This window comes from Sorex fumeus, unplaced genomic scaffold, assembly GCF_029834395.1.
Source record: "Sorex fumeus unplaced genomic scaffold, SorFum_2.1 ptg000013l, whole genome shotgun sequence".
NCBI lineage: Eukaryota > Metazoa > Chordata > Mammalia > Eulipotyphla > Soricidae > Sorex > Sorex fumeus.
In genome coordinates this window covers 2411200-2438955 of record NW_026606070.1, presented here as the reverse complement: position 1 = coordinate 2438955, position 27756 = coordinate 2411200, and the positions used below count along the sequence as shown (strand labels likewise).

Here is a 27756-nt window from a genome sequence, read left to right as displayed (position 1 = left end):
CTGGTCTCTGAACCGAAGGCACTGCCACCACCTTTGCTTTCTCTCAGCCTCGGGTCCTCTGCTCAGCCGTCTGGGATTCCCCACAGACTTTTCCTCAGAGCGGTGCTCGGCCATGTGTTAAAGGCTCGGCTCTGAGGCTGCAGGCCCTCGTGCAGGGGGGGCTTAACCATAACTCAGGTGATTTGGTTTTTAAATGGCAGAGCTTGGCCCCCGAGCAATAATACAGCGAGCAGGGCATTTGCCGTGCACATGGCCAATCTGGGGCCAATTCCTGGCACCTCATATGATCCCCTGAGCACCCCCAGGAGTGATTCCTGAGTGCAGGTTCAGAAATCTCTCCTGAGCATCTCTGGTTGTACACCCTCCCACCCCCAAAATAGGTAGAACTTTCCCGGAAGCAGTTCACATCGAAAAGGATTTGACAATGAGGGTTCTGGCTCACTCCACAGCACAATATGGACTGGCCCACGTGTCTGTTTTCTCTGAGTCCATTCTTCCTCAAGGCACGAGGGGCATGGAGCTGACCCCCAAGTTTGAGCATCAGTAGAGATTGGGATGAACCCGCATGTATGCCAAGAGCCAAATTGTCAGTGTTGTAGAAAGTGCACAGAGAATTGGATTTTTTGTTTGTTTGTTTGTTTGGGGGCTACAACCGGCAATGTTCGAGGGTTACTCCTGGCTCTGTGCTCAGGGATCATTCCTGGCAGGGCTCGGGAGACCCTTTGGGATGGCAGAGATTGAACCCGGGGCAGCCTGCGTGCACGGTGCGTGCCCTACCGGCTGCACCATCGCACCAGCCCATATTAGAAACTTTGAAAGTGTCATGTGTGTCGGTGTGGCAGAGGCAGGGGTGAGCTCCCCGTGCCTAGCAGTTGGGGCTTTTCCTGGTGGTGCTGGTCCCGGGGCCACACTCAGGGACACCAAGATCTTTGACCTCTCTCCCAGGACCCTCTCCCTGATGTTTGTGCCAGTGGCGCGGCTTGGGGCTGACTCCTGGCTCTGCACTCATTGATCACTCCTGGTAGTGCCAGGATTGAACCTGGACACGTGCAGAGCAAGACCTCCCTCTCCCCCACCCCCCAGTCCCATCACACCAGCTGCCAATTTGCACAAGGTAAGCAAATCAGTTTGAGGGCTGCGATCAGCTGTGGCCAAAGAGGAGAGAGACAGACAGACGGACACACACACACACACGCAGGCAAGCAGAACTTGGCGGTGTGGGGGTGAGTATGCCAGAGGAGGGAGGGACACAGGAGTGTGAGAAGTGGGGGTCCCCAGGTGGTCCGTTTTCCGCAGCCCTGTGGGGGAGAGTCTCTCGGCTTTCACCCTGCCTATCCCAGCAGCTGCTACCACAGCGGGAGGCCCACTGCCAAGACCGCAGGCGTCAGGACGGTTTCGTGTCTGCGTTTATTTCTCCGGTTTTCCCTGGGGTTCCTTTGCTGATGTGTTGGGGTCCCCCGTGAATGCCCATGACACACCAGGCATCTGCAGTCTCTGCCCTGACTTACAGCACTGAGGGAAGGTTCGGGAACCCAAGGAGCCCGGGAGCTGCTGGTTCCTGCTTCCTCGGTTGTCATGAGTGTTGGGGTGTTGGGTGGGGAGACAGAGGGCTATGATCAGCTCTGCTGTTCTGATAACAATCGGGGTGTTGGAGGTATTGGGAGGGCGCCTGTCAGACCATATCATACGCATGCTTAGCCAACGTGCTTGTGGGTTCTACTCTTTTTTTTTCTTGCTTTTTTTGGAGGTCACACCCAGCGATGCTCAGGGGTTCCTCCTGGCTCTGCACTCAGGAATCACCCCTGGCTAGTGCTCAGGGGACCATATGGGATGCTGGGAATCGAACCTGGGTCTGCCGCGTGCAAGGCAAATGCCCTACCCGCTGTGCTATCGCTCCAGCCCCTCCTGCTCTTTTCTGTTATTTTAAAAGTATTTTCAGTACCGTGGCTCATAGTCCTGTCAGCCATAGGGTTTCATGCGTCCCACAGGCCCTCACCGCGCCCTCCCCCAGAGGGTCCCATCCCAGTGTCCCCGCTCCCACCCTAATCTCCCCTCCTACCACCCGCTCCCTCCCCCAGAGGGTCTTGTCTCCGCTCCCCTGCCCTCCCTCTCCCCCCATAGGAAACTTCCTCCTAACACCCAGTCCCTAGTCCCTGTTGCATTCGGGTGTTTGTTATTCCTGCCCTCTCTTCCTTTCTGGGAGTCATCTGAGACAGGTGATTCCGAGTCCATCCCTCTCCTTGTGACTGATTTCCTTTTTTTTTTCTTTTCTTTTTGGGTCACACCCGGTGATGCTCAGGGGTTACTCCTGGCTCTGCACTCGGGAATTACTCCTGGCAGTGCTCGGGGGACCCTATGGGATGCTGGGAATTGAACCCAGGTTGGCCGCGTGCAAGGCAAACGCCCTCCCCGCTGTGCCATCGCTCCAGCCCTCCTTGTGACTGATTTCTCAGCATGAGAGCAGCAAAAGCTACGTGCTTTTTTCCTTCCTCGCAGCTGGCTAGTATTCCACTGTGTTCCGTGGCTTCTTTATGATTCGTTCCTGGGCCCTTGGGTTGTTCGCAGACGTGGGCAGGCGTGAAGCGTGTGGGGTGAGCCTAACTTCAGGCCTTTCTGAGCAGGTGTGCTCGGCTGGTTGGTTTGGCTCCTGGGGTAGATGCCCAGAAGTGCAACTGCTGCTTTTTACTGCAGGGACTCTACCTGCAGTGCTCACGTGCTCCTGGGCACCCCGCTTCCTGGCCTGCTGCTTTGACACTGGCTTGGGGGGTGCAGTCCTTGGTTGTGCTGCTGACATGCGGGAGGCGAGTGCGTGGGTGGGGGCCATTCCCTGGGTCTGAGAAGGCCTCTGGCAGGGCCACCAGAGGGCACTGGAGCAGGCAGGGACTTCAGGGACTGGGCAACAGCCTTCTTGCACACTTACCACCAAGCAAGTGTATGAAGACTTGGGATCCGCCCTGCTTGGGGTCCCCAGGCCCGTGTCCCTGCTGGTACTGTCCTCGAGGAAGTGGTTCTCCTGGACTCAGGGCCTGCGGCTGACTTTGAGTCACCTGCCTTGCCAGGCTCTCCCCAACAGTACGCAAACACTGAGGCCCGGACAAGAATCCATGGCATCTTTCAGAAGGCGGAGTACTATAAGTGTGCAGGCACGCTCATAACTGCATCTTGGTTTGATGTCTCCATTCAGGCCTAATTTCATGTGTTGCAGTTCCCTTTATTGTGCTGAAGAGATGCTGAAATGTGTTGTGGGGGAGGTATTGTCACGGGGCTCTCAAGCGGAGTTCTGGGGCTCCAAAATCACTCCTTGACCTAGTCACGAGGGCGGGAGGGTTCAAAACTCAGGCCCCATGATGCGTTGTGCCTCAGCCCAGTTGTTCTGGGGCTCCCGGGCTGCCCCAAGAATGTCAGGTGCCTCGTGGTGGTGACCCAGGCTCAGCCGGGCGTGTGGACCCTTTGAGCTCTCTCCGTAGTCCCAACACAGTAGGTTTCATTTGGGTTTCTCTCTCTCTCTCTCTCTCTCTCTCTCTCTCTCTCTCTCTCTCTCCCTTTTTTTTTCCTTTTTGGGTCACACCCAGCGATGCTCAGGGGTTACTCCTGGCTCATGCACTCAGGAATTACTCCTAGCGGTGCTCGGGGGACCTATGGGATGCTGGGAATTGAACCCGGGTCGGCCGCGTGCAAGGCAAGCACTCTCCCCACTGTGCTATCACTCCAGCCCCCAATTTGGGTTTTTCATGAAGGACGGGGAGGTCACACTCAGCAATGCTCAGGGCTCACCCCAGGTGGGGTTTGGAGACTATATGTGGTGCCAGGGGGAAACCGAGGCCAGCCCGTCTGTGCTCAGCCGTCTGCCTCCGAGGAGCCGGAGGGCCATATGCAGGCTGGGACCCAGCAGCCAGGCACATGCAGGCTGGGTGCCTTAGCACTCAGACTCTCCTGATATATTTGAAAACTTGAAGAGAAAATAAAGTGACCCAGTCTCGCTGCTGGGGGCTTGTCAGGGAAGCAGCACGTTGGCCGCCAGCCAAGAGCTTAATTTTGTGTATGACACCCCAGTAGGGAGCGGCGGCTCTGAGACCATCCCCTAGATGCCTGTGGGTCTCAAGGGGGTCACTTGTTTTTCTCTAAGTTCCATGTGAACCACAGCTAGAAACTACCAGGTAATATCCCGAGAGAGTTCATGCATGAAGAGACAGCAACAAAAAGTGCCATCATGGTGCAGAGAGAGGGAAAGAGAGAGAGTGGGAGAGAGAGAGAGAGAGACAGACAGACAGACAGAGACAGAGACAGAGATACAGAGATAGAGACAGAGATAGAGACAGAGACAGAGAAACAGAGAGACAGAGAGAGATAGAGAGGCAGACAGAGAGAAAGGAGAAGGACACACAGAGAGAGAGAGACCAAGAGGGAACGGGACAGAGAGAGAGAGAGAGAGAGACAGAGAGACAGAGAGAGAGAGACAGAGAGAGATATGTCTTTTATAGAGACAGGCTGGGGTGGAGAGGTGGTAGGAGGGAAACTGAGGACATTGATGGTGGGAAATGTGCCTTGGTGATGGGACGGGTGTTGGAACATTGTATGACTGGAACCCAATCATGAACAACTTCATAACTGTATCTCATGGTGATTCAGTTAAGAAAAAGAAAAAGAAAAATCTTAACTCCTGTGCTCAGGCAGGGCTCAGTAAGAAAATTATTAGTTCCATAACAAACAGGTGGGACTATTTGCCAGAGCTAGAACAGATGTGACTCTTGATCAGAAACCTCAAAGAAATCTCCACACATGCATGTCCCAGGAGACCCTGGTTCTGCCCTCGTAGGGGTGCCCGTGAGGCCCACCCCATCTCATCAAAGGCACCTTTGTTATTTCAGTTTTTAAGCCAAATCACGATCCCAACGGCAGCACGGGGAGCCAGAGAGAAGAGTAAAATCTGGGAGCGAATCCATGAGAAATCAAGTTGCCAAGGATTTAATTTGGAAATACTAACATCTGTCAGTTGGATTTTCAGTCAAACCCTGTACCGAGGCACAGAGAAGCAAAACAATCGCACCCCATTAACACCCCCAAAGTGAAAGATAAAAGGAACTGGAAAGCAGAAGGAACAGATTTCCACACATTATAATGATCTGCAGTAATTTACGCTCAACGAGAGTGATTTTCTCTCAATGATTCTACCCACTTAAAAAAAAAAAAGGTTTTAGTTTTGGGGCCACATCTGGCTGTGCTTAAAGCTTACTCTGGGTTCTGTGTTGTTCAGGGATCACTCCGGATACTCAAGGGATCCTACGTGGTGCCAGGGGTTGAACCCAGGTTGCCTGCACACAAGAGAAATGCTTTACTTAACATCTCTTCAGCCAACACCCATTTTGAACCATTAAGATTAGCGGGATGGGGTCTGAGGGGCACTTTGCCTGTGGCTGCCTCAACTGTACCCTGGAACAATCCTGGCACGATCCCCTGAATGAGGAATACTCCCTGAGCACTGCTCAGCGTGGTCCAAATCTCCCCAGCACCAAAAATAAAAGATATTGGGAGAAATGGGATTGGGGGACATGGTTCAAAGAGTTGAAGGGTATATGCTGTGTGTGTAGGAACCAAGAGTTGGACCCCCAATACACCTGACCCCTGAGTATGCTTAGTGAGTCCCCTGCCAAAGAAATGCATCCAGAATGGGTCCTCAGCACAGTTTGGTGGGGAGGTCACATCTGGCATTGCACTGGAGCTCAGGGATCACTTCTGGTAGGCTCAGGAGGTCATATAGGGTCTCGGGGATCGAACCTGAAGCAGCTGCGTGCCAAGCAAATGCCCCACTCACTGCACCATCAGTTTGACCCTCCCCCAGCACAGTTGGGTGTGACCTCCAAATAAATAAGAAATACCTTAAAAAAAACCCAAACCATGTGAGCATTTTATGTGCTCTCTCTTTTGAAAAATAAAATGTATTTGGTGGTAAAGGTAAAAGGTAAAGGCCCTCCCGTTGATCGTCGATTTGCTCGAGCAGGCCCAGTAACGTCTCCATTGGAGACTTTGTTGTTACTGTGTCTGGCATATCGAATACTCTCGGTAGCTTGCCGGGCTCTCCGAGAGGGGCGGAGGAATCGAACTCGGGTCGGCCATGTTGGCTGCGTGCAAGGCAGACGCCCTACCCGCTGTGCTATTTATACTTGATAGTTGGGATCTGTAGTGACAGCTGGACTGGTTTCCTGGTCAGTGTTTTATACTCCGAGTGCTACTTCTCACCCCACCGAGAGCGTCAGTAACCCACCAGTCCCCAAGATCCCCACTTGTAAAATCTTAACATGGCAAAGGTTGTGTGTTCGCAGGCTCACTGGATGGCACTGTCTCACTGCCTGCATTCGGTGCTCCTGAGCTGCTTTGTGTGGCCTGGATCAGGACGGCTCTCGGCCAAGGGCAGACAAAGGAAGAGACGAGGGCCAGGCTGGTCGATATCAATTGTAGTTTATTCCAGTCCTCTTCACTCCTGTCTCTCCTCCGCCTCCTTCTCTCCTGGGCCCCGATCTGGAACCCCTTCTCCTTCTGGCTCTTGACTCTGGACTCTGGATCTCCGAGCTCTCTCACTTCTGACTCTGCTCTCCGAGCTTACAGTCTTAGTTATATAGCAATCTATAGGGTTGTTCACAGCAGAAATCTGTAAGGTGGTGACACAAAGGTGGGTTGAATATTGACAAATCAACAATGAGAGGTAAGAGCACTCCTCCAGGAGATTAACTCAAGGATAAAATCTCATCTAAAGAGATTACTCCAGGGGCTGGAGTGATAGCACAGCGGGTAGGGCATTTGCCTTGCACGTGGCCCGACCCAGGTTCGATTCCCAGCATCCCATATGGTCCCCTGAGCACCGCCAGGAGTAATTCCTGATTGCATGAACCAGGAGTAACCCCTGTGCATCACTGGGTGTAACTCCCCCCCCAAAAAAAGTGAAAAAATAAATAGATTACTCCAGATTACTAGGAGATCTAGGAGATCCGCTCAAGGGTGGGATCCTAAAATGCTGTGTTCTTTCCTCAGCTAGTAATCTACTTCAATAGTTGTAGTAAATCTACTTCTAATATTTCTAGCAATGTCATTCTGTGTGAGCACAGTAAGAGATACAAACATCTCATTATACATTCCGCAGAGCTCAGGCCAGGTTAGTCTTCCTAGCCCCAGTTACTTACTTTGGATCATGACAGCATTTGTCCATGATCATGCCCTCAACTTATAGTTGAGTATCATGGCACTTTGGCCTGGCCCATTTCGATGCCAGGGTAGCTCACAGCTTGCCCTGGGTCCATTCAGTCCCTCATTGGGACCCTGCTTCGGGGGTGCTAGGAACTAAGGGCAACTGAGTCAAGAAAGCAGATGCCCAGGAGTAAATATTATTCGGAGTCAATCAACTTCCAAGTTACAAAGCACAATATTAACTGTCTTCCTGTGTCCATACAGAAAGGACATTGCTTACAATACAAGTTCAGTGTCCTGGGATGGGTGTGACCCTAAGCTACCTGAGGAAGGACAAAACAGTGTCATCCTACACCCATTCCCTCCCCATCTCTGTGGTTCTATCTCCAACTGTTTCTTCTGGGGACTGTCTGGTCCCTCCTCTGTTCTTTACACTTCGCATATGCACAAGACCACCCAGTGACTGTCTTCTTCCTCTGACTCACTTCCCTTAGCACTACCCCTTCCAGCTCCATCCAGGTCACAGTGAGAGGTCCGGTTCCATCTTTCCCCGTAGCTGATACACTCTTCTTTTCGCACTCTTCGGATGACCAGGGTGACCCCAGACCTGGACTGTGTGAATCGTGTCACCAGGCGCTAGGATGCAGACTGATGACTCAGAGTTCCAGGAGAGGAACCGCGGGGTCAGAGGGACATTCTAGCCCTACTTTTTCGAGGAATCTCCATACCATTTTCTGTGAGGGCTTCACCAGGAGTGAAGGGGAACCCCTTGCCTGCACCCCCACACCCGGGGCAGCACTGGTCCCCTCCATTCTTGTCTTTCCTGATAAGGATCCTGTGCATATGACGAGGCTTTCCCTGGGTTGTTCATAGCAGAAATCTGTAGTAACAGCTGGCATCAGGGCACGTGCAATAGTTGCAGGTACTGGGCGTGGAAGGCAGTATTAACAACTTGGCCATCTTCCTTAGGTGTTTTCCTAAGAAAACACCTCATTGACTTTTTTTTTTAAAGTGGGGTGCGGTGGTGTTGGGAGGCTACACCTAGCTCTGTGCTCAGGTAGCTTCCAGGGATGCTGGGGTTGAACGGGAGATCGTGGGATGTGGGGAAACTGAAGACCCACACAAAAAGCAAGTGCCTCACCTTCTTTGTTATCCCTATGGCTCTCACTAAATGTTTTATTTATTCATTTATTTATTTATTTGCTTTGTTTATTTATTTATTTGGGTCACACTCGGTGATGCTCAGGGGTTACTCCTGGCGGGGGACCATATGGGATGCCGGGATCGAACACGGCTCGGCGGAGTGCAAGGCAAACGCCCTACCCGCTGACTAGGGGCCCAGAGAGAGAGAGAGAGCAGAGAGAGAGAGAGAGAGAGGAGAGAGAGAGAGAGACAGACAGACAGGCAGACAGACAGAGAGCATTTGCATGTACCTCACATGTGGGGGACGCTGGTTGTATCTCCCGCACTGCATGAGTGCAGTGATCCCCCCAGGAGTGACCCCTGAGCACAGGGGCAGGAGTAAGTCTTGAGCATCCCGGGATATGGTCCCCAAACCCAAACCAAGTAAGATTACTGTTCAGAGGGGCTGATGCGGAGCAAGAACTTCAAGCCCGGCGAGCAGTGCTCCCGCGTGAGGGGCCACGGGGCACATTCCCGGGTCTCCTAGACGGCTGCTGGAGGACCGGCCCAGACCCGCGCTGGGAGGAGGGCCGTGCGGGAATCGCTCCCTTGGGGGGGGTCTCCTCCTTCCACTGCGTGTGCGTCCTGGGGCCCAGCGCTCGGGGATCAGGGTGGGGGTCGGGGTCTCCGCCGGCGGCTGCGGGGGTCCCTGTCTTCTCTCTCCCTCCAAGGGCACGGGGCCCGCGTCCCCGCTACCCGCGCTGCAGGAGTTCGCCGACACCTGGCCAGCACCGGACCGGAGCTGCTCCCGCTCGGACCGGCGCCCCAGTGCTCCCCCGGCTCCCCTGAGACCCTCCTCCAGCAGCCTGGGCCGCGGGATGCCAAGCAGAGGCTGGGAACCCGCCTAGGACCCGGCCGGTCCCGGCAGGGACTGGGAGGGGCGGGGCGAAGAGGGAGGGGCGGGGCCAGCGCGGGGGTCTGGGCGGGGCGGAGGGAGGGGCGGGGCCAGAACGGCAGTCTGGGAGGACGGAGAGGGAAGGGCAGAGCCGGAAGAGATGTCTGGGCGGGGCAAAGGCAGAGGGGCGGAGCCGGCACAGCGGTATGGGCGGGGCTAAGAGAGAGGAATGAAGCCGGAACAGCGGTCGGGGAGGGGCAAAGGGAGAGGGGCGGAGCCAGAACCGCGGCCCAGGCGGGGTGGAGAGGGAGGCGGGGAGCCCGAGCAGCGGTCTGGGAGGGAAGGAGAGAGCTGAACGGCGGCGGGGCGGGGCGACGAGCGAGGGGCGGAGCCGGAACGGCGGGCAGGGCGGGGCGATGAGGCTGATGGGGCGGGGCTAAGCAGGGGATAGACTCGGGCGGGGCGGGGCGGGGCTGAGTAGGAGATAGACTTGGGCGGGCCAGGGCTGAGCAGGAGCTGGGCGCGGGGAGGGCGGGGCTAAGCGGGGGGAAGGCTCGCGCTGGGGCGGGGCTAGGCAGGGGATAGGCTCGGACTGGGGCGGTGTGAGATGGGAATAGGCTCGGGCGGGGCGGGGCTAGGCAGGGGATAGGCTAGGCGGGGCGGGGCTAGGCAGGGGATAGGCTAGGCAGGGCGGGGCTAGGCAGGGGATAGGCTAGGCAGGGCGGGGCTAGGCAGGGGATAGGGTAGGTGGGGCGGGGCTAGGCAGGGGATAGGCTAGGCGGGGCGGGGCTAGGCAGGGGATAGGCTGGGCGGGGCGGGGCTAGGCAGGGGATGGGCGGGGCTAGGCAGGGGCTAGGCTCGGGCGGGGCGGGGCTGGGCAGGAATTGGGGCGGGGCCAGGCAGGGGATCGGCTCGGGAGGGGCGGGGCGGGCCTGCGGGGGCGCGGCCTGGGTCCGGCCGTGCGGAGCGGCGGGCGCCGGCGCGGCGAGTCGGCGGGCGGACGCGGCCGGTCGTGCTCGCTAGCGGGCGCCGCGCGCCCCGCCCTGCGCCTCGGGGAGCCGAGCCCGTCGCGAGTCCGGCGGAGCCCTGAGACCCGCGCCCTTGCACCGCGTCAGGTCCCGGGCGGATCTGGAAGGTGAGGGGGGTGGCCCGTGCCCTGCCCGGCCCTGCCCGGCCCTGCCCGGCCCGACCCTGCCCGGCGCCGCCAGCCTGCTCCCCCCAGGCTGCTCCGACTCCGACCCGTGCACCCTCCGGGAGTCGCGTGCACGGCCGCGGCCCGGGCCGCTGTGTGCGGGGTCACGGGTGCGGGGTCATGTGTGTGCGGGATCATGGGTGCGGGGTCATGCGGGTGCAGGGTCACGGGTGCGGGGTCATGCGTGTGCGGGCTCATGGGTGCGGGGTCACGTGGGTGCAGGGTCAGGGGTGCGGGGTCATGTGTGTGCGGAGTCGCGTACGTGCGGGGCCAGGTGTGCGCGGGACCTCGTGAGTGTGAGGTCGAGTGTGTGCGGGGCCTGTGTGTCCCGAGCTGGTTTGTGCCGGCTGTCGTCGGGGTAGGCCTGGGCACGGGGCTGCGGTGCTGTCCGGTGCGGCCTGGGGGTCAGCAACCTTTGCACCCGAGCGCAGCCCTCTTCTTGGGCCTGAGCCCCGGGCGCCGGGTCAGTGTGTGCTTCCCGGTCCCCTGCGGTTGGCTCTTGCCTTTTCGTTGTGACTCGGGGAAGGGTGTTTTGGGGCGAATGTTCTGGAGGTGAATCCGAAATGAGTTTGCTGCGGTCGCAAAGTGCTGTCGGCTTGGGGAGATTTTGTTCTCGTTGAAGGTAAGTGCCCCGAAAAGGAGTGGTTCGAACCCCAGGCTGTGAGCCCCAGAAGGAGGGACCACTAGGAAAGAGCCAGAGAATAGATAAGAAGGGGGTGGGGGGTGTGAGGTCCACACCCAGCGCTGCTCAGCGGCTCCCTGCCAGCCCTGGCGGAGGGCGGGGTGGGGATCCCTCTGGCCGGGGCTTCCTGCTTGCAAAACCTGCTCCCAGCCCGGAGCTATCTCCTGCCCAGGACAGATAACAGGGATTTAGCCAGCAGCACGTGCCGGGTCCCGGAGGTCCAGTTCCACCAGGGGAGGCTGCAAGGGCCAGGAGTGAGGCCCACCAGGTGCAGCCCTGAAACAAGAAATCATTTGCAAAAGTAGAAAGCTGAGTTTGAATTCAGCGAATTTGGGAGAGGATGTGGTTTGGGAGAGATTTGATCCCCTGAAGGCAAAGTTAGCTGTGGAGGACCTTAGATTTTTCAGAAGACGAGTTTAGGTGTGAGGGGACTGTCCCGGTCAGCCCTGTTTCTGAATGTTCCCAACCAGGGTGCTAGATCTGGGCATGGACTCAGGAGCTCTCTGCTCTCCACTTGAAGGAAGAAAAGAAAGAGCCTCTTCCGCAGCAAAACTAAGCATCTTATCCACTGTAGCAATCGGATTTCCATGGTGGGCTTTGGCATTTGGCAGATTAGCTTGTCAAAGTTGCAAAAATAGGATTTTGAGGCATCGTAGTATGTAAAATGAGAATGCAAAGCTTATCCTGAGGGGGAGACTTTGTGGAAAGGATTCAAGTCAGGCGGTTTGAAATACCTACCTTCTACAAGACATGTGGAATATGCGTGATTTTTTTAAAATTTTTTTTTTTTTTTGCCACCAGAAGTCACTGTTTCTCTAGAGGTGTTAAGGCCAGATCTGCCTACACCGCATTGGGTTACACTGGCGTTCCTGCTCCTGCTTCCTCTCTGGTTTAACTGAATTTTGCAAGGAGTTGGGTGAACTGGTGGTGCCTTATTTTCTCCTTGACACCCAGTAGTGCTCAGGGGCTGCTCCCAGCTCATGCTTTCGGGCTGCTCCTGGAGGTGCCTGGGGGATCATGCAGTGCTAGGGATAGAACCTGGACCTTCTCCATGCAAAGTATGTGCTCACTTTGCGCTTACCTTGGGCTTTCTCTCTAGCCCAAAAACAATTCTCTGACTAAGAAACTCGCTCACTGGGTTTTGCATTAATGCTGTCTGATTAAGATATATGGCCATCAAAAGGAGAAAGAATGGGGAAAATTGTCTGCCATAGAGGAGGGGGCAGGTTGGAACGGGAGTGGGGGGCGGGGGGGGATACTGGGGACATTGGTGGTGGAGAATGTGCACTGGTGGAGGGATGGGTGTTTGGTCATGGTAGGACTGAAACTCAAACAGGAAACCTATGTAACTGCATCTCATGGTGATTCGATTAAAAAAAAATGTATGGGACGTAATCTGTGTGCATTCCACATATATCCAACAGACTGGCATGCATGTCTCACTTGTAGGAGTCCCAGGTTTGATCCCAGAGACCACAAGGGTCCTGGGAACACTGAGCTGGTTGTGGTCCGTCCTCCAGCATTGCATTGCTGTGTGGTCCTAAGCCCCAGCCCACCCATCGATACAGAGTATATATATATTGTTGCGGGTGTTGTTTCAGTGCTTCTTTAACTGCCTAGGAGCACTGCACACTTGGGCATGCGGGAAGGCATATATTTGGCTGCTGTGCGTGTACACAATTCTTCTATGGTTCCAGGAACCCAGTGCTGCAGGGATTGAGCTCTGCATGTAGGGCTGGGAATCAAACTCAGGGCCTCAGACCTGCAAGGAACCGGCCCCAGTCCCAAGGGGGAAGTTAGTTCATGTGTGGATTCATGCAGGACACACAGAGGGACTTGACACCCTGAGGACGTAACTGTCCCTTAAGGCGTGATGCCATAGTTGGGATCCTTCCCTTCCATTCCAGCCTTTCAGTGTCCAAGTCAGCGCTACCGCCTGACGCACTGGCTCTTCCAGAGTGTGTGCTCATCACCTCAGGTGCAACTGGGGGTACGCTGTTTGGTTCAGGAAGGGAGATTTTCAGGGGGTGTGCTCAGGGTTGCTTTCCCAGTAAAGGGGGCAGCAGGCCAAATATGTCTGGGAACCTCCCGAGTGCCTGTCCGGTCATTTTTCAGAAGCCTGAGTAAGTGTGTTTGAGAAAGTACAGATTAAGGAACTGCATTTTCCAGAAATGCACTGCTGTGTTATTTAGTCCATAAACATATGATTTATTTTGTAAATATATGCTCATTAAATTATAGTTATTCAATTAAACAATAAAATGAATTCAGTTTTTGTTCCCAGAGGGTATTTAACTGGCAGTGGTTTTCCAGCAGTATCTTTTAAAAAAAAAATCTACAGTATAAGCTTATTTAATATCTGTTGAATCTCTGATTGCAGAGACTGTGCAGGGGCCGGGGAGGTGGTTTCAAGGGCTGGCGCGGTGCTCGGCACGCCAGGGGCCGCAATTTCCAATTTCCATGGTCACTGGTCACCGGCTTCCTGAGCTAAGCTCCGAGCCCCGATGGGTCCCAATAAAATAGACTGAAAAACTCTGAGTTCCTTTCCGAAAATTCTACCACAGTTCAGACGTGAGTGTGAGACGCGAGGTTCCTTGTAGCAAGTCTTTTTGCTTTCTGCCTTTCTGTATGTGTACTGTCGGTTCCCCAAGACGTGGAACCTTGAGAATCATGGTTGCTAATTGCAGTTTCTTTCTGAAGCTTTAGGTCAGAACTCCTTGAGTCGTGTTCTCCGGGGGGGGGGGGGGGGGGGGGGAGAGCGACGGGACGAGGGGGGCAAAAAAAATCCGCCGGTTTTCTTAAATTATCTGGCCCATTTTAAACATGACTAAGGCTTTCTTGTTCAAGTGGCTTTTTCCTATTAAAAGACCGAGCTGGTTGTGACAAGTGGTGCCTGCAGGATTCGGTTACATCATTAACAGACTCCTTCAGCTTCGTTCCGGGTGTCTGCCACCTAACGGGCTGCTTCTCAGCACTGAGAGTCCTCTGAGCATCAGGGGTGAGGGGCTGCAGCCCCCCAGGCCCCCCAGTCAAGAGTCTGTCGGGCAGAGCACTCGTTCTCCCGGCACAAAGGCCCTCTGCCCCCGGTGGCCGCTCAGGTCCAAGTGTGACTCTGCAGTTGGGGCACATGTTCCAGTTCAAGCCAGGAAGTGGAGTTGAAGTTCAGTGACTTGCCTGTGACTCAAGGCCCGGTACCCTTTCACTACAGTACACTGTGTTGATATGTGGTTTCCTGTTTTTCAAGAATTGCTGCTTGACATGAAAATATAAATAGTGTCTCTTGTTGGCTAAGTAATTCTTTCTGATCAGTATGGGAAGAACGGCCTTTTCTTTCAGCAGTGTGTGTGTGTGTGTGTGTGTGTGTGTGTGTCTGTGTCTGTGTCTGTGTCTGTGAGTCTGTAGAAAAATGCAGCTCTGATAGGCCCGAGGTACTTATTTGCACTAGATAAAGAGCCTTAACCATTGTAGAAATGAGGGCCAGGCCTTGTCAGCAGCCTCCCTTATTGCTTGAGATCTGTTCTCTGAGTCGCGAAAGCTCAGTTCACATCCCTGTGTAAATTCAGATGTGACCATTCCCCATCAGTCTCAGAGTTAACAAACAGTGAATCTATATTCTCCAGCTTCAACTTTGCCTCAGAAGCTTCTGGAATGCTTGCCAAATTTCAGGTGTACTCCCCCACCCCAGAATGCTGATTTAGTAGGTTGGGGGTAATGCCCATCCAAGTACTAACCAGGCCCGACCCTGCTTAGCTTCCGAGATCAGACGAGATCGGACGGGTTCAGGATGGTATGGGCTGGAGTGATAGCACAGCAGTAGGGCGTTTGCCTTGCACGCAGCCAGCCTGGCCGAGCCGGGTTTGAGTCCTCTGCCCCTCTCGGAGAGCCCGGCAAGCTGCCTAGAGTATCTCGCCCTCACGGCAAAGCCTGGCAAGCTCCCCGTGATGTATTCAATATGATGTATTCAACACAGTAACAACAAGTCTCAAAATGGAGCCGTTACTGGGCCCGCTTGAGCAAATCGATGAATAACGGGAGGACCGTGACCATGACCGTGGGGTAATGCCCATGATTTTCTATTTTATGGTAGCAATGTTGCTTGTTCTGGAGGTTCACTTTCCCATAATGCACAGAATCAAAAAAGCACAGCTTCTGCACGAGACAGCTTGGGCGCAAATCTTTCTTTTTTGAGGGGGGAGGGGAGGGGACCAATTGGAGTGGGGGACGGTGCTGGGAGGGGGGTGGTTTTTGCACTGCACTTGGCTGTGTTCAGGGTTTACTTACTCCTGACCCTGTTCAGTGATCACTCCTTGCAGTGCCTTGGGGACAACAGGAGTCAAATTCAGATCTATTCGGTTTAAGCCCAGCACCTTCTTCTCCCCTCTGCTTTCTGCCCAGAGCCTGGATCTTGGATAAGCCTCCTACTGGCCGTCAGCCTTTAGACAAATCACTTAACTTCTTGTCAGAGCCTGAAGGTGCTTGAGGTTTTTTCCCCACTTTCAAACTCACCTGTTAGCCTCGCAGTGTCCCTGCCGGTTTCCTGGCTCCCTGGAAATGACTTGATCGCTCCTCTGATCTATAGTCAGAGTATTATTAACGTTTCTTCCTTGGTCCCCTAAGCCCCAGTTTATGAACGGACTGTGGCAAGCGCCAAGTGACGCCTGCAGACAGGGGTTCTCAGTGTCAGGGGGGTCCTGTGAGTGGGGCAGTCTCAGCACTGTTGCGGGCAGTCCGCACCCAGCCCGGCGTCATTCAAATGTCCCGCAGGACTGCAGGGAACATATGCAGTGGGCGCCTTTGCTTCTGGTGGCTTACGCAGATTTTTGATGCTGAAATGCCGTTAAGCCAGGGAGGATTGAGAAGGCCCAAGAGGTAAGGCGCTGGCTTCACAGGGAGTCAGCCTGGGGCGATACGGTGATAGTCTGGCTCACCGGTCATCCGGGTACCAAACCTGCACTGCACACTGCCAGGAGTCTCCCTGCAGCACAGAACCAAGACTCAGTCCTGAGCACAGCCAGGTATGTGGCCCCAAAATACACAATTTGTTTCCAACCCCTGTTCCGTCCCTGGCACCACATATGGTCACCCCACACTACCAGGGGTCATTCCTGAGCACAGAGCCAGGAAGCCCCGAAACAACACTCGGGGGGCTGGAGCGGTAGGACAGCCGGGAGCGTGTTTGCCTTGCACGTGGCCGACCCAGGTTCGATCTCCAGCATCCCATATGGTCCCCCAAGCACCGCCAGGAGTAATTCCTGAACGCAGAGCCAGGAGTAACCCCTGTGCATCACCAAATGTGACTCCCCCGTCCAAAAAAAAAAATGTTCAAACAACACTGGGTATGGTCCAAACAAATACAAAATAAAAATTAAATAAAAAAAATTAAAAATGAAAGTGTTGGTAGTATAGCGGTATCTCCTTTATCATGGAATTGGGTCAATGAAGGATCCTGAGATTTGACAAAGACTCAGCAGAGTGTAATAAGTGCTAATAAATATTTCTAGTATTAATCCTGGTTCTCTTTGGAATGGATAAACATAATCTAATGATATCAAAGGATTGCATGAATACCCCGTCTCGTCTGTTGCCAGATGCATCTTTAATGATCCGAACTCTGAAAGGGGGATAATGCATTTGCTGCCGTTTCACCAGCCCCTGGGGACTGAGACGGGAACATTTGCCACCACCAGCCACCGGCTCTCCTTGCTCCTGGGCCTCCAGCTTCCGTCACCTGGTCCAGGGCCATCTGCCCCAGATTCCAGTGCACTGGTGCCTGCGGGGGGCCCCTGCCAGCCAATGAGGGGAGTGTGAGCCCTGGGGCTGCCCGGGTGACCCTGGACCCGAGCTCGCACTCTGCCGGGACATGCGCAGTGCAGACGGATTTATTCATGAGTTCTCGGACCACACCTGGCTGTGCTCGGCCGACTCCTGGCTCTGCCCTCAGCTAATCACACCTGGTGCTGTTTGGGGGACCTTATGGGATGGATCACAGGGTGACCGCGGGCAGGGCAAGACCCCTACCCCCTGTACTATCTCTCCAGTCCTCTGAACACTCGTTTAGGGTTTTTTGGGAGTCACACCCGGCGATGCTCAGGGGTTACTCCTGGCTCTGCACTCAGGAATACCTCCTGGCGGTGCTCGGGGGACCATATGGGCTGCCGGGGATCCAACCCGGGTCGGCCGTGGTGTGCAAGGCGAACGCCCTCCCTGTTGTACTATAGCTCCAGCCCCCACTTATTTAGTTTTGCATAGCTAAATTTCAGGCTCTGGGGTGTACTTTGCAAAGATCGAAGTGGGGGGTGGTGTCAGTACCTATGTTTTCATTTTTTACATTTTATGGTAACCTTACACTGGCTCTGTGCTCAGGGCTTCCTGACTCTACTCTCTGGACATATTTTTGGCTCTGTGGCCAGGATTATTCCTGACAGTGCTCTGGGGCCATAGCACAGCGGGTAGGGCGTTTGCCTTGCGCGTGGCCGACCTGGCTGACCTGGGTTCAATTCCTCCGCCCCTCTTGGAGAGCCCCGCAAGCTACCGAGAGTATCTCGTCCGCACGGCAGAGCCTGACAAGCTGCCCGTGACGTATTCGAGATGCCAAACACAGTAACAACAAGTCTCACAATGGAGACGTTACTGGGCCCGCTCGAGCAAATCGATGAACAACGGGAGGGCAATGCGACAGTGCTACAGTGCTCTGGGGAGCCTGTGTGTGCTGGCATGGAACCCAGATCAGCGACATGCAAGGTATATAGCTTGTTCTGCCTCGGGTAATTTTGTTATTCTCAGCTGGCAAGGACAGTTGCCCTGGGGCTGGAGCTATCTAGCAGAATGGGGAGGGCGTCTGCCTTGCTCTAGGCCGACCTGGGTTCAGTGTCCGGGTTCAATTAATTCCCAGCATCCCATATGGTCCCCCGAGCACCACCAGGAATGATTCCTGAGTGCAGAGTCAGGAGTAAATTCTGAGAATCGCCGGGTGTGACCCAAAAAGCCAAAAAATAAATAAATAAGGACAATTACCCTGATTTCCTGCGCCCTACGCCCCCTGGCCTTACAGCACAAAGGGTTTTGGTGACCAAGGTTTGGGGAAGGCATTTTGTCTCCTGACCGAAAGGCTGCCATAGCTGAAGTAACCCCCCTCCCCCCCCCGCCCATCCTCCTACTTGCAGTTAGATGGATGGCAAATGATGCAACTTCTTTGGAGTGAGGAGGGCAGGGTTGGGAATACACACACCAGTACTTGGGGTTAAGTTTCCCCCCTCCTCCCCCCCCGCCCGCCAGCAGTGCGGGGCACCTTGCAGTGCAAAGTATATACTAGGATCAGCTACGTGAAAGTGAATGCCCACATCCTGGTACCACTCTCTGGCCCGCATCTTTTCTGCTGCAAAATGACAGATAATGAAGATGTCCGTCTCGGGTCCGAGGAGGTGGTGGGGAGGCTGGCACATATGCTCCTCACTGGGTGGGGGCCCTGGGTCTGGTCCCCAGCGTTTCATGGCTCATCTAGCCCTGTAAGCCTCCGCAACCTCCCCCCGAGAGAACAAAAAATGACAGTCTAGAAGTGCCAGCAGAAATAGCCCGTTTCTCGCAGCCTCGTTGAACGGGTAAACGGTGCGAGTGTTTCCTAGGCTTCTTGACTTGCTCTGGGTGTAGTGGGGAAACATCATTTAATTAGGTGGCGGTCAGGCTCTAGGTGAAAAGGAAGCTCAGATAGAGAAGAGAGCACCAAATAAAGGGTGTTGTGAGGACCCTCCCAGGGTGGGAGAATCACGCTGAAAGTAGTCTATAGACCAAACATGATTGCCACTCAATGCCTCTCTTGCAAAACGCAGTACCCAAAAGAAGAGAGAGAGAACAAGGGGGAATACCCTGCCACAGAGGCAGGATGGGACTGGGGGGGGGGAATGAGGGGGGGGTGCTGGGACCCGTGGGGATGGATGACGGGCACTGGTGGAGGGATGGGCACTTGATCATTGTATAACTGAAACCCAAGCACAAAATTTGTGGGCCTATAACTGTGCCTCATGGTTTTTCACTAATAAAAAAAGAAAAAAAAATTTAAAAAAAAATAATAATTAGGTGGCGGTGCCTGCAGCTAGCTCGCCGCATCCTTCCCTCACACAGAGGCTGGCGAACAGTGGGCTGGTTGAGGCTGTGCTAACTAGGCCGTCAGGATGGCTCTTGGCAGCCTTCGGGCTGATTTGATGAGAGCGGCCAGGAGGCCGGGGAGATGCTGGCTGTGCCCTGCTCCTGGGGGCACCGGCGCCCACCCGGAGCCTGGCTCTGACACCGAGGAATGCTCCCGGGGAATTTGCTGGGTGTCGGGGCTTCTGAGCTTCTCAGGGTGCTGGGCAGCTTGGGATCCTGGGAGATCACCGTCTAGCTGCGCGGGGGAGATTCTGAAGGATTCAGACAGACCGGAGCGGCGTGTGACTCATGCCTGACGCACGGCCTGTGACTAAGGGACCTGAGTTGCGGGGGTGGGGGAGGGAGGGAGGGGACTGGCCAGTCCCCTCGCAACAGCAGGGGCTCTCCCCCCCTCACCCCCTTACTCTGCCGTGGAAACTGGGCCGGTGAGCTCTTGCCTTGCCCGGGAGCTTTCAACGCATGAACGTGAGACTTCCAGCATGTTCTTGGAGTGGCCGGGAGTGATGAGAAGCTCACGGTGAGTGACCGGGTGCCAGCGTGAGACGGGCTTCGGGCTAAAAATAGTGCAAGCAGGACTTGATTAACCCCCAGCAGCCCTCGGTGTAGGATGGGAAGGTCACAAGACAGGGGAGACCGTGCTTCAGGGACGCGTGCTTCCTTCAGGCGGGTTGCAAGACTCAAGCCACATGTCCTGAAGACCCCGAGGGGAGGCACCTGCACTGGTCTACACTGGGAAGTGCTCATCGGCCAAACCGGGAATATTCCCGGAAGGGAGAGCTGGGGTGGGAGTCAGACGCGCAACCTTGTACATGGTCAGCCTAGCACCCCCAGGCCCTCCAGGAGTGACCCCTGAGCCCCACTGGGCGTGATGCCTCCCTCCTGCTCCCCCTCTGCCTTCAAGGAGAAACTAACAGAAACATATGCCAGTTTTTCCTTTCCCAGGAGAGGTTCGGGACGATGGTTTCCTACACACAGTGGGCTCCCGACCTTCTGCAGGGTCCGAGCTGTACGCCTGGCCCAGGCAGCCCTGCGGGTACATGGGTACATCTGGGGGCACAGCCTTGGGCCCCACCTCCGCAGTGATTCTGGGCCTGAAGTTAAGCATTTGAGGGGCTGGAGCGATAGCACAGCGGGGAGGGTGTTTGCCTTGCACGAGGCTGACCCAGGTTCGATTCCCGGCATCCCATATGGACTCCCCGAGCACCATCAGGAGTGATTCCTGAGTGCAGAGCCAGGAGTAACTTAACCCTGAGCATCGCTGGGTGTGACCCAAAAAGCAAAAATAGATAAATAAAGTTCAGCATTTAAGCTGTTTGGCCAGCGAGCACTCTGCAGGCGACAGCTGGTCTGCAGGACGCCCTTGTTCCGTTGGAGCCGACCAGAAGCGACCCCCAAGCACTGACCTGGGAGACCCCCAGCCTTGCTGGAGTGCCCTTGCCCACCCCAAAGACTCGATCTGCTCCGATCAGTTCCGTCTGTTACAGGGCCAGCTGCCTCTAGAGTGTTTCTCCTCATGGTTCCCAGGTCCATCCATCACTCAGGGCTGTCATCCAGCCTGTCAGCTCACGGCCCCACTGCGGACTCGGTCGCTCTCCAGGACTGGTTTTCAGAAGACGTATTTTGTTTGGAGCAGTTTTAGGTTCGTGGCAAATATGTACCCAAAGGTTCAGTGACTTCCCTAGGCCCTGCCTGTCCCCCCGGCGGTCCAACCCAGAGTGCTAAGTTGTCTCGGAGTCAGCAAACCAGTGTCGACTGGTTTGACCCGCAGCACAGCAGGAGCGCACTTTTGTTTTGTTTTTTTTGTGTTTGGTGGTGTTGCTCCTGGCTCTGTGCTCAAGAATGTCTCCTGGCAGTGCTCAGGGGACTATATGACACCCTGGTGTTCCACTGCCGCCTCAGCCCCCCGCGGAAGCATTTTACCGGGCATCCGGCAAACCGCGCTGCCGACCTGCTCAGTCCTTGGCCCAGATGGTGGGGCTGGAGCCATAGCACAGCGGGGAGGGCGTTTGCCTTGCACGCAGCCGACCCAGGTTCGATTCCCAGCATCCCATAGGGTCCCCCGAGCACCGCCAGGAGTCATTCCTGAGTGCAGAGCCAGGAGTGACCCCCCTGAGCGTTGCTGGGGGTGACCCCCCAAATGAAAAGAAAACAAACAAGCACAGCAGCCACTTGTTATGGGATATCAGCGCCTTGTGGCTCACTCTGCGTCCTCCTGGGTCCTCCCGGGCTCCTTCTAACACTCAGATCCGTGGATTCTGTTTCTCCGCTGCCTGTAAGTGCAGCAGCGTTGGTGCCGTGATGACGGTCTGCTCTTTCTGTTCTTCTCAGCGCCCGGGTTAGAGCCGGCAGATAGCTGGGAAAGGCCTGTGGGTTCAGTGAAGAACTGAACAAACAAGGGAACTCCGGGACCCCTCTGTCTGTCACCGGCTCACAGTGCTCTCCAAAGCCAGCCGCCAAGGGTGCCCTGGAACTGCAGGGCTGCCACGAGGCTGCCGGGCCTGTCCCGGCCTCAGCAAATGCAGCACTTGATTCGTGCTGTGGGTCCATCACTTGCTGCGTGCCAGCCTGCTCTGGGGGGAGAGAGAGTAGCCGAAGGAGAAGGGGTCACTCGCCACGACCCCTGAGCACACCATCGGAAATAAGCCCTGAGCATCCCTCCGTGTGGCCCCCCCCAAACCAAAGAGGCTGAAAGGAGGTAGAAGCGGGCAGGAGAGATAGCATAGCTGGGAGGGCATTTGCCTTGCACGCGGCCGACCCAGGGTTTGATTCCCAGCATCCCATAGGGTCCCCTGAGCACCGCTAGGAGTAACTCCTGAGTGCAGAGCCAGGAGGAACCCCTGTGCATTGCTGAGTGTGACCCCAAAAGCAAAAAAAATAAAATAAAAGGAGGTAGAAGGGAAGGAGGAAGGGGGGAGGTCCGGAGGAGAAAAACAAGAATGTGTTGGAAGAGGAGAGGGAGGGAGGCAGGGAGGCTCCTGGAGGCCTTTTCAGAGATCTGAGGCCCGGGTTTAGGCCAGGGTCACTCTCTCTGACTGGAGGGTCGGCCCCCAAGCAGGTTTGACCCTGGAAAGCCGAGGGCCGGCCAGCCTGAGACCAGCCAGAATGTTTGCGGCCTCTCCTGCATTCTTTGGGGGGAGGAGGTCAGGCGACAAATGGAAACATTGTAGTCAGCAGCCCGCAATTTTAATTTTAATTTCATGGAGGGCAGATAAAAGACCTTATGGGGTGGGGATGGGGGGCTGGAGTGATAGCCCAGTGGGTAGGGCATTAGCCTTGCACACAACCGGCCCTGGTTCGATTCCCAGCATCCCATAGGGTCCCCGGAGCACCGCCAGGAGTAACTCCTGAGTGCAGAGTCATTGTGCATTGCCAGGTCTGAGAGATCAGGACAAGACAGGGGGACTGTCACTGCCCATCACAGTGCCCCCCCACCCCCCAGTGTCCCCAGTGTATCCCGCAGCTTGTTACGTTTGTGTATCTAGCAGCTTGTTACATCTGTCCCCAGATCATTTAGACGTGCCTTTGCTTCAAGGATGTTTGACGGAACAGAAACTATTTAAAGCGAGTTGAGAGATAAGTGGCTGTAAATTTACAAACACACCAGAGCGGGAAGTGGAAACAGCTGTGCTGGCGTTGGCCCCGGGGAGCGACCGACCGCCTCCCCGTGATGCCCTGATAGTGCCCCGCCATCTGCCCAGGTTAGATAACGGTGCCGGTGCCGCTTCTGAAATCCAGCCCCGCTGGAGGGAATGTGTCAAAATCGCCGTGGAAATTGAGGCCTCTGACAAGTGGGGGGTACCATCCCGGGCCTGGCTGAGCGGGGCCTTTGCCGGGGGCCTTCGTGCGGTGGAGGGGTCCCTGGGGGTCCAGCCTCTCAGCTCAGACGCCTTAGAACTGACAGTGCTCTCTTCTTTGCGAATAAGGTTAAAGTCGATTGTTGTGTTCACATGGAATAAGGTTGATTGCTATGCTCTCGCAAGACTTTTTTTTTTTTTTGCTTTTTTGGGTCACACCCGGTGATGCACAGGGGTTCCTCCTGGCTCTGCACTCAGGAATAATTACTCTGGCAGTGCTCAGGGGACCCTATGGGATGCTGGGAATCGAACCCGGGTCGGCCGCGTGCAAGGCAAACACCCTACCCGCTGTGCTATCACTCCAGCCCCACAAGACTTTTTTTTTTTTCTTTGAAAGAACGGGTGTAACGCAGCGTGGACAGGGAGCTTGGCATCCCCCCTCGATGGGAGCGGGTGGCCACCTGTCCTGGTGTCAGGGCAGCCCCCCAGGGGCACGGAGCTGGAGGGGAGCCCGGCCCTGAGCCTGCTCCCACGCACACGCTCACCGGACACTCACCGGGGCTGTTTCTCTTTCAGATGAACGGGCTGGGCGCATCCCACTGACGGGCAATGGAGTTTCCCGAAGGCGGCGGCAGCAGTGCCAGGTAATGCAACAGCCATGGTCTGCGTGCGTGCACTCCACAGAGAAGCTGCACATACCCCCTCTGTTTCCCCCCCATCTCTCTCCCTCCTTCTCTCCCTCTCTCTCTCCTTCTCCCTCCTTCCCTCTTCCTCTCTCTTCCTTTCTCTCTGTCTCTGTCTCTTCCCCTCCCCCCCATTCCTTTAACTTAAAAACTCTTTGGTACAGGAAAAACTTTGGATTTTTGTTTTCTCTATGAGAAGTCAAGCTTGTTAACCTGGCTGTCTGCGCTTTAATCCGTTGTTCTTCGAGTCTCTTCATTCACTTTTGGTTTTCTGTGCCCGCGTTCGGCTGGCTGCTCTGGGATCCATCCAGGGCTGCTCAGGGCACCGTGTGAGGACCTGGGGAGGGGACCCAGGTCGTTTGGCAGTGCAGGGCAGATGCCGCATCCTTGGACCATCTCTCCGGCCCTCCGCGCATTTCTCTAGCAGGTGTCTGGAACATGAGGTCGGCATCCGAGTTCCCCGGTCCAGATGCTAATCCGATGGCATGCACAGGCCATGCAGAGACAGGCAGCACGAGGAACTCCACCTTACGAGAGCCACAAGGAGAGGGAATTCTGCCCCAGTTTGTCCCATGGCTCTAGCTCCATGCCTGGGGCTTACTGCCCTCTGGCATATACTTTGGGGTCCATCCAGGGCATGGAGAGCACCCACAGAGCCAGTCTAGAGCAGTGATTACGCAGTTACCCACTGACAGCTTGGGGGGACAGATCAGGCTTTATCTGGTTTTGATCCCTAGTATCTCATGGTCCCCTGAGTGCCGCAGGGAGTGAGGTGGGAACCCCTGAGCACCTCTAAGTGTGACCAAAAAAAAAAAAATTCCTTGGCTATCCAGAAGGACTCCTTTATTTATATTATAAAGATCTAGAAGTGTTCTTTATAGGAGGCCAGAGGGTTAGTAGAGTGGGTAGGGCATTTGCCTTGCATGAGGCCAACCCGGGTTCAACTACCGGCATCCTGTAGGGCCCCCTGAGCACCGCCAGAAGTGATTCCTGAGTGCAGAGTCAGGAGTGACCCTTGAGCATCACCGGGTGTGCCCCCCCCCCAAAAAAAAACCAAAATAAACAACAAAAAAAGAGTTCTTTCTGTCCTTGCTAATTCTTTAATTCATAAATAATCCTTTATTCATTGTTTAATGTCTTCGTATTCTTATGCCCCCCTGCCTCCTGGGTGGCTTAGAAGCCTTTGCCCCAGGTGGTCCCTTGTGGGCCTGATCGGTTCTCCTTCCTGGAGGAAGCCCTGTAGCCCAAGGTCCCGCAATCCACACTCAACACTTGCAGTCCACTTTCCAGCTGGCAGGCACTTGGAATCTGTCTTAAGGCTTGTTCCTATTGTTCACTTATACATAAGCTTTAGGGTTTTTTTTTTTTTTTTGTCTAGTTTTAGTGTCTTGTTCTTTCTAGATTTTGGTAGATTCTGGTTTCGATTGTGTTTAGAGGGATCTTTCTCCGAGACTGTGAAAATAGTGTGATGTGTTTTTACTGGAAGGAACTTGGAGGATTTTTTTGTTGTTGTTGTTTTTGCTTTTGCATTTGAATCAAAACTTGTAAGCTGGTGACCTCTGGGACAGATCTGGTTAACAGATGGGTTTTGTTTGGCTCCTGTGGGGTTCTTAAAAATAAATAACCTGCCAGCGTGTTTTATATAACAATCAGGACTTTGTCTTCTTTCGCAACGGGGCTGGGAATTGTAGAGTTGGGCCCGCGCTGCTGCCCTGGTGGCTGGGGCATGGCTGCTGGGCTCTGGAGAAGTGGAACTTGCTGACTCAGTTGGCTGAGGGCTCTGTTCTCTGTGCTGGGGATCTGTCGGAATCTGTTGCTCTCCTGAGCTCCAGCAGAATGTCCCTCTGTGGCATCTACTCGGTCAACTTGTCCCAGAAGATTCGATGTAGATAATAATGATGATGATGATGATAATAAAGTTGGGGACTAGAAGCATAATTCAGCCCTAGGGCCCTTGCCTTGCATGTGTGAGGCCTGGCTTTGTTCCTGAGTCCTGTATGTGCATACTCACATTCATTCACACACACAAATGCACTCACGTTCTCTCCTAGACCCACAACTCACACACACTCAAACACACCCACATTCTCTCTCTCTCTCTCTCTCTCTCTCTCTTACACACACACACACACACACACACACACACACACACATACACAATCTTGGGCAAACGCTGATGTTTTCTATTTCCCTAGTTTCTAGTTTTCTAAAATTCCCAAGCAATTGGATTCCCACTTTGATTTAGTTAACTTGCTCTGCCTTCTTACCATTCTTTTAGGCCCCTTAACTAGGCTGGAGAGTGCGGTGGGCTGGGGGCTTCTGTGCTCAGAACCTACTAGCATTGATCCCTGGCACCCAGGTGATCTCTACAGCCCCCCCAGGTGTGGCCCCAAAACTAAGGAATAAAGTTTCGACTTTTTAGTATTTTGTTTCATCGGTAGTTTTATTTATTTATTTTTTTTCATCAGTAGTTTTAGCAGGAAGGATGTGTTAATACATTTCTGTATGAAACGCAAAATGAATAGGTAATGGATGCTCAGAGGGTCATGCCCATAATTTATTGTTCGTGGATCCTATTGTTCGTCGATTGCCTCGGGCAGGCACCAGTAACGTCTCCCGTCTCCTTCGTCCTCGCCCTGAGATTTTAAAGTGCCACATTCAGGGCTCTTTCAGGACTAGGAGAATGAGACCCATGATTGTTACTGGTATTTGGCATATTGGGTACGCCACGAGGAGTTTGCCAGACTCTGCCGTGTGGGCAGGTTACATTCAGTAGCCCGCCAGGTTGTCCAAAAGTAAGAATGAGATAATAAGAGGTCATAATTTATTAGTGATCGGCTTTTTCTGAGTCCCATCCCTCTCATGCCCACTGCTGAACCCTCCTGTGCCATATCTCTTCTCACGATGCCACCGCACCAGCTGACAGCATCTCTGTGGTGAATATTCAGGCACACGTGTTTGGTTTGTTTTCGGGCCACCTGTGACTGTGCAGGGCTGCAACTGCCTCTGTGCTCGGGATCACTCCTGGAGGGGCCCAGGGGACCCAGTGGGATGCCGAGGATCGAACCCAAGTCAGCCGCAGGCAAGACAAAGTCCCTTACCCACTGTACTATGTCTTTAGCCTCTCAGGAACATTCTTTGTCACTGTTTGTAATATTTTTAGAATTTTGTGATGATTCCCATGGGCAAAGTTGCTTTCTGTGAAGGAACCTAATTATCAGATCATTAAAATTTGAGAAAATATGGGGCTGGAGCAATAGCACAGCGGGGAGGGCGTTTGCCTTGCACGTGGCCAACCTGGGTTCGATTCCCAGCATCCCAGATGGTCCCCCGAGCACCGCCAGGAGTAATTCCTGAGTGCATGAGCCAGGAGTAATCCCTGTGCCTCGCCAGGTGTGACCCAAAAAGCAATAAATAAATAAATAAAATTTGAGAAAATAAAGAAATGTAAATTTTCAGCTTTAAGTTTTTTTTTTTTTAATGTGTGTATATAGGTAATGCACTTCCAAATTTTTCTAATCATTTGCTTTGCCCCCAGCACAGTTTCTGGTAGAATCAGCTATAACAGGGTTGGGCTAGAGATTCAGTGGGTTCAGGCGTGCTCCAGTTAGCGGGGCCAGCTTTAGTCTCTAGGAAGAGCCAGAAAAAAAAAAAAAAAGATACTTTGTTGCTATGATTCACTGGTGTTTTCTGTTGCTGCTAATTGAGTCACTGAGGGTAATTGCTGGGGTTGCCCTAGGAGTACAGCTGATAGGGTGCTTGCCTTACCTGTAGCTGCCCTGGGATGGAACCCTGGCACCACATAGGGTCCCCCCCCAAACCCACCAGGAGTAAACCATGAGCACTGTCAGCTGTGGCAAGGGGGAAACAAACGAGGCTGGGGGGGGGGGGGGTGTCACTGCTCTTTGTGGTGATGTTTTAGCAGGGATCCAATCATTGTCATTTTTACATTTGTTTCTGTAACTGCTTCTCATCTACCTGCCTGTTCCTTTACATTTTCTGACCTTGGGCTGAGGACATCCCACAAGGTCCTGACACATTTTAAGTCACTGCCTCTTGGTGCTTTG

At 54.4% G+C, this 27756-nt stretch overlaps 1 protein-coding gene across 1 annotated transcript in view; it reads left to right on the top strand.

Annotated features, from left to right (window-relative positions):
• The first annotated feature begins 10250 nt into the window (after window positions 1-10250).
• AFF1 (ALF transcription elongation factor 1) overlaps window positions 10251-27756 on the top strand; it is a 148838-nt gene continuing 131332 nt past the window's right edge. Inside the window, exons 1-2 of the mRNA XM_056111519.1 lie at window positions 10251-10331; window positions 23583-23650. Coding sequence (XP_055967494.1) covers window positions 23616-23650 — 35 coding nt within the window. The 5' untranslated portion in view covers window positions 10251-10331; window positions 23583-23615. The remainder of the gene's footprint in view (window positions 10332-23582; window positions 23651-27756) is intronic.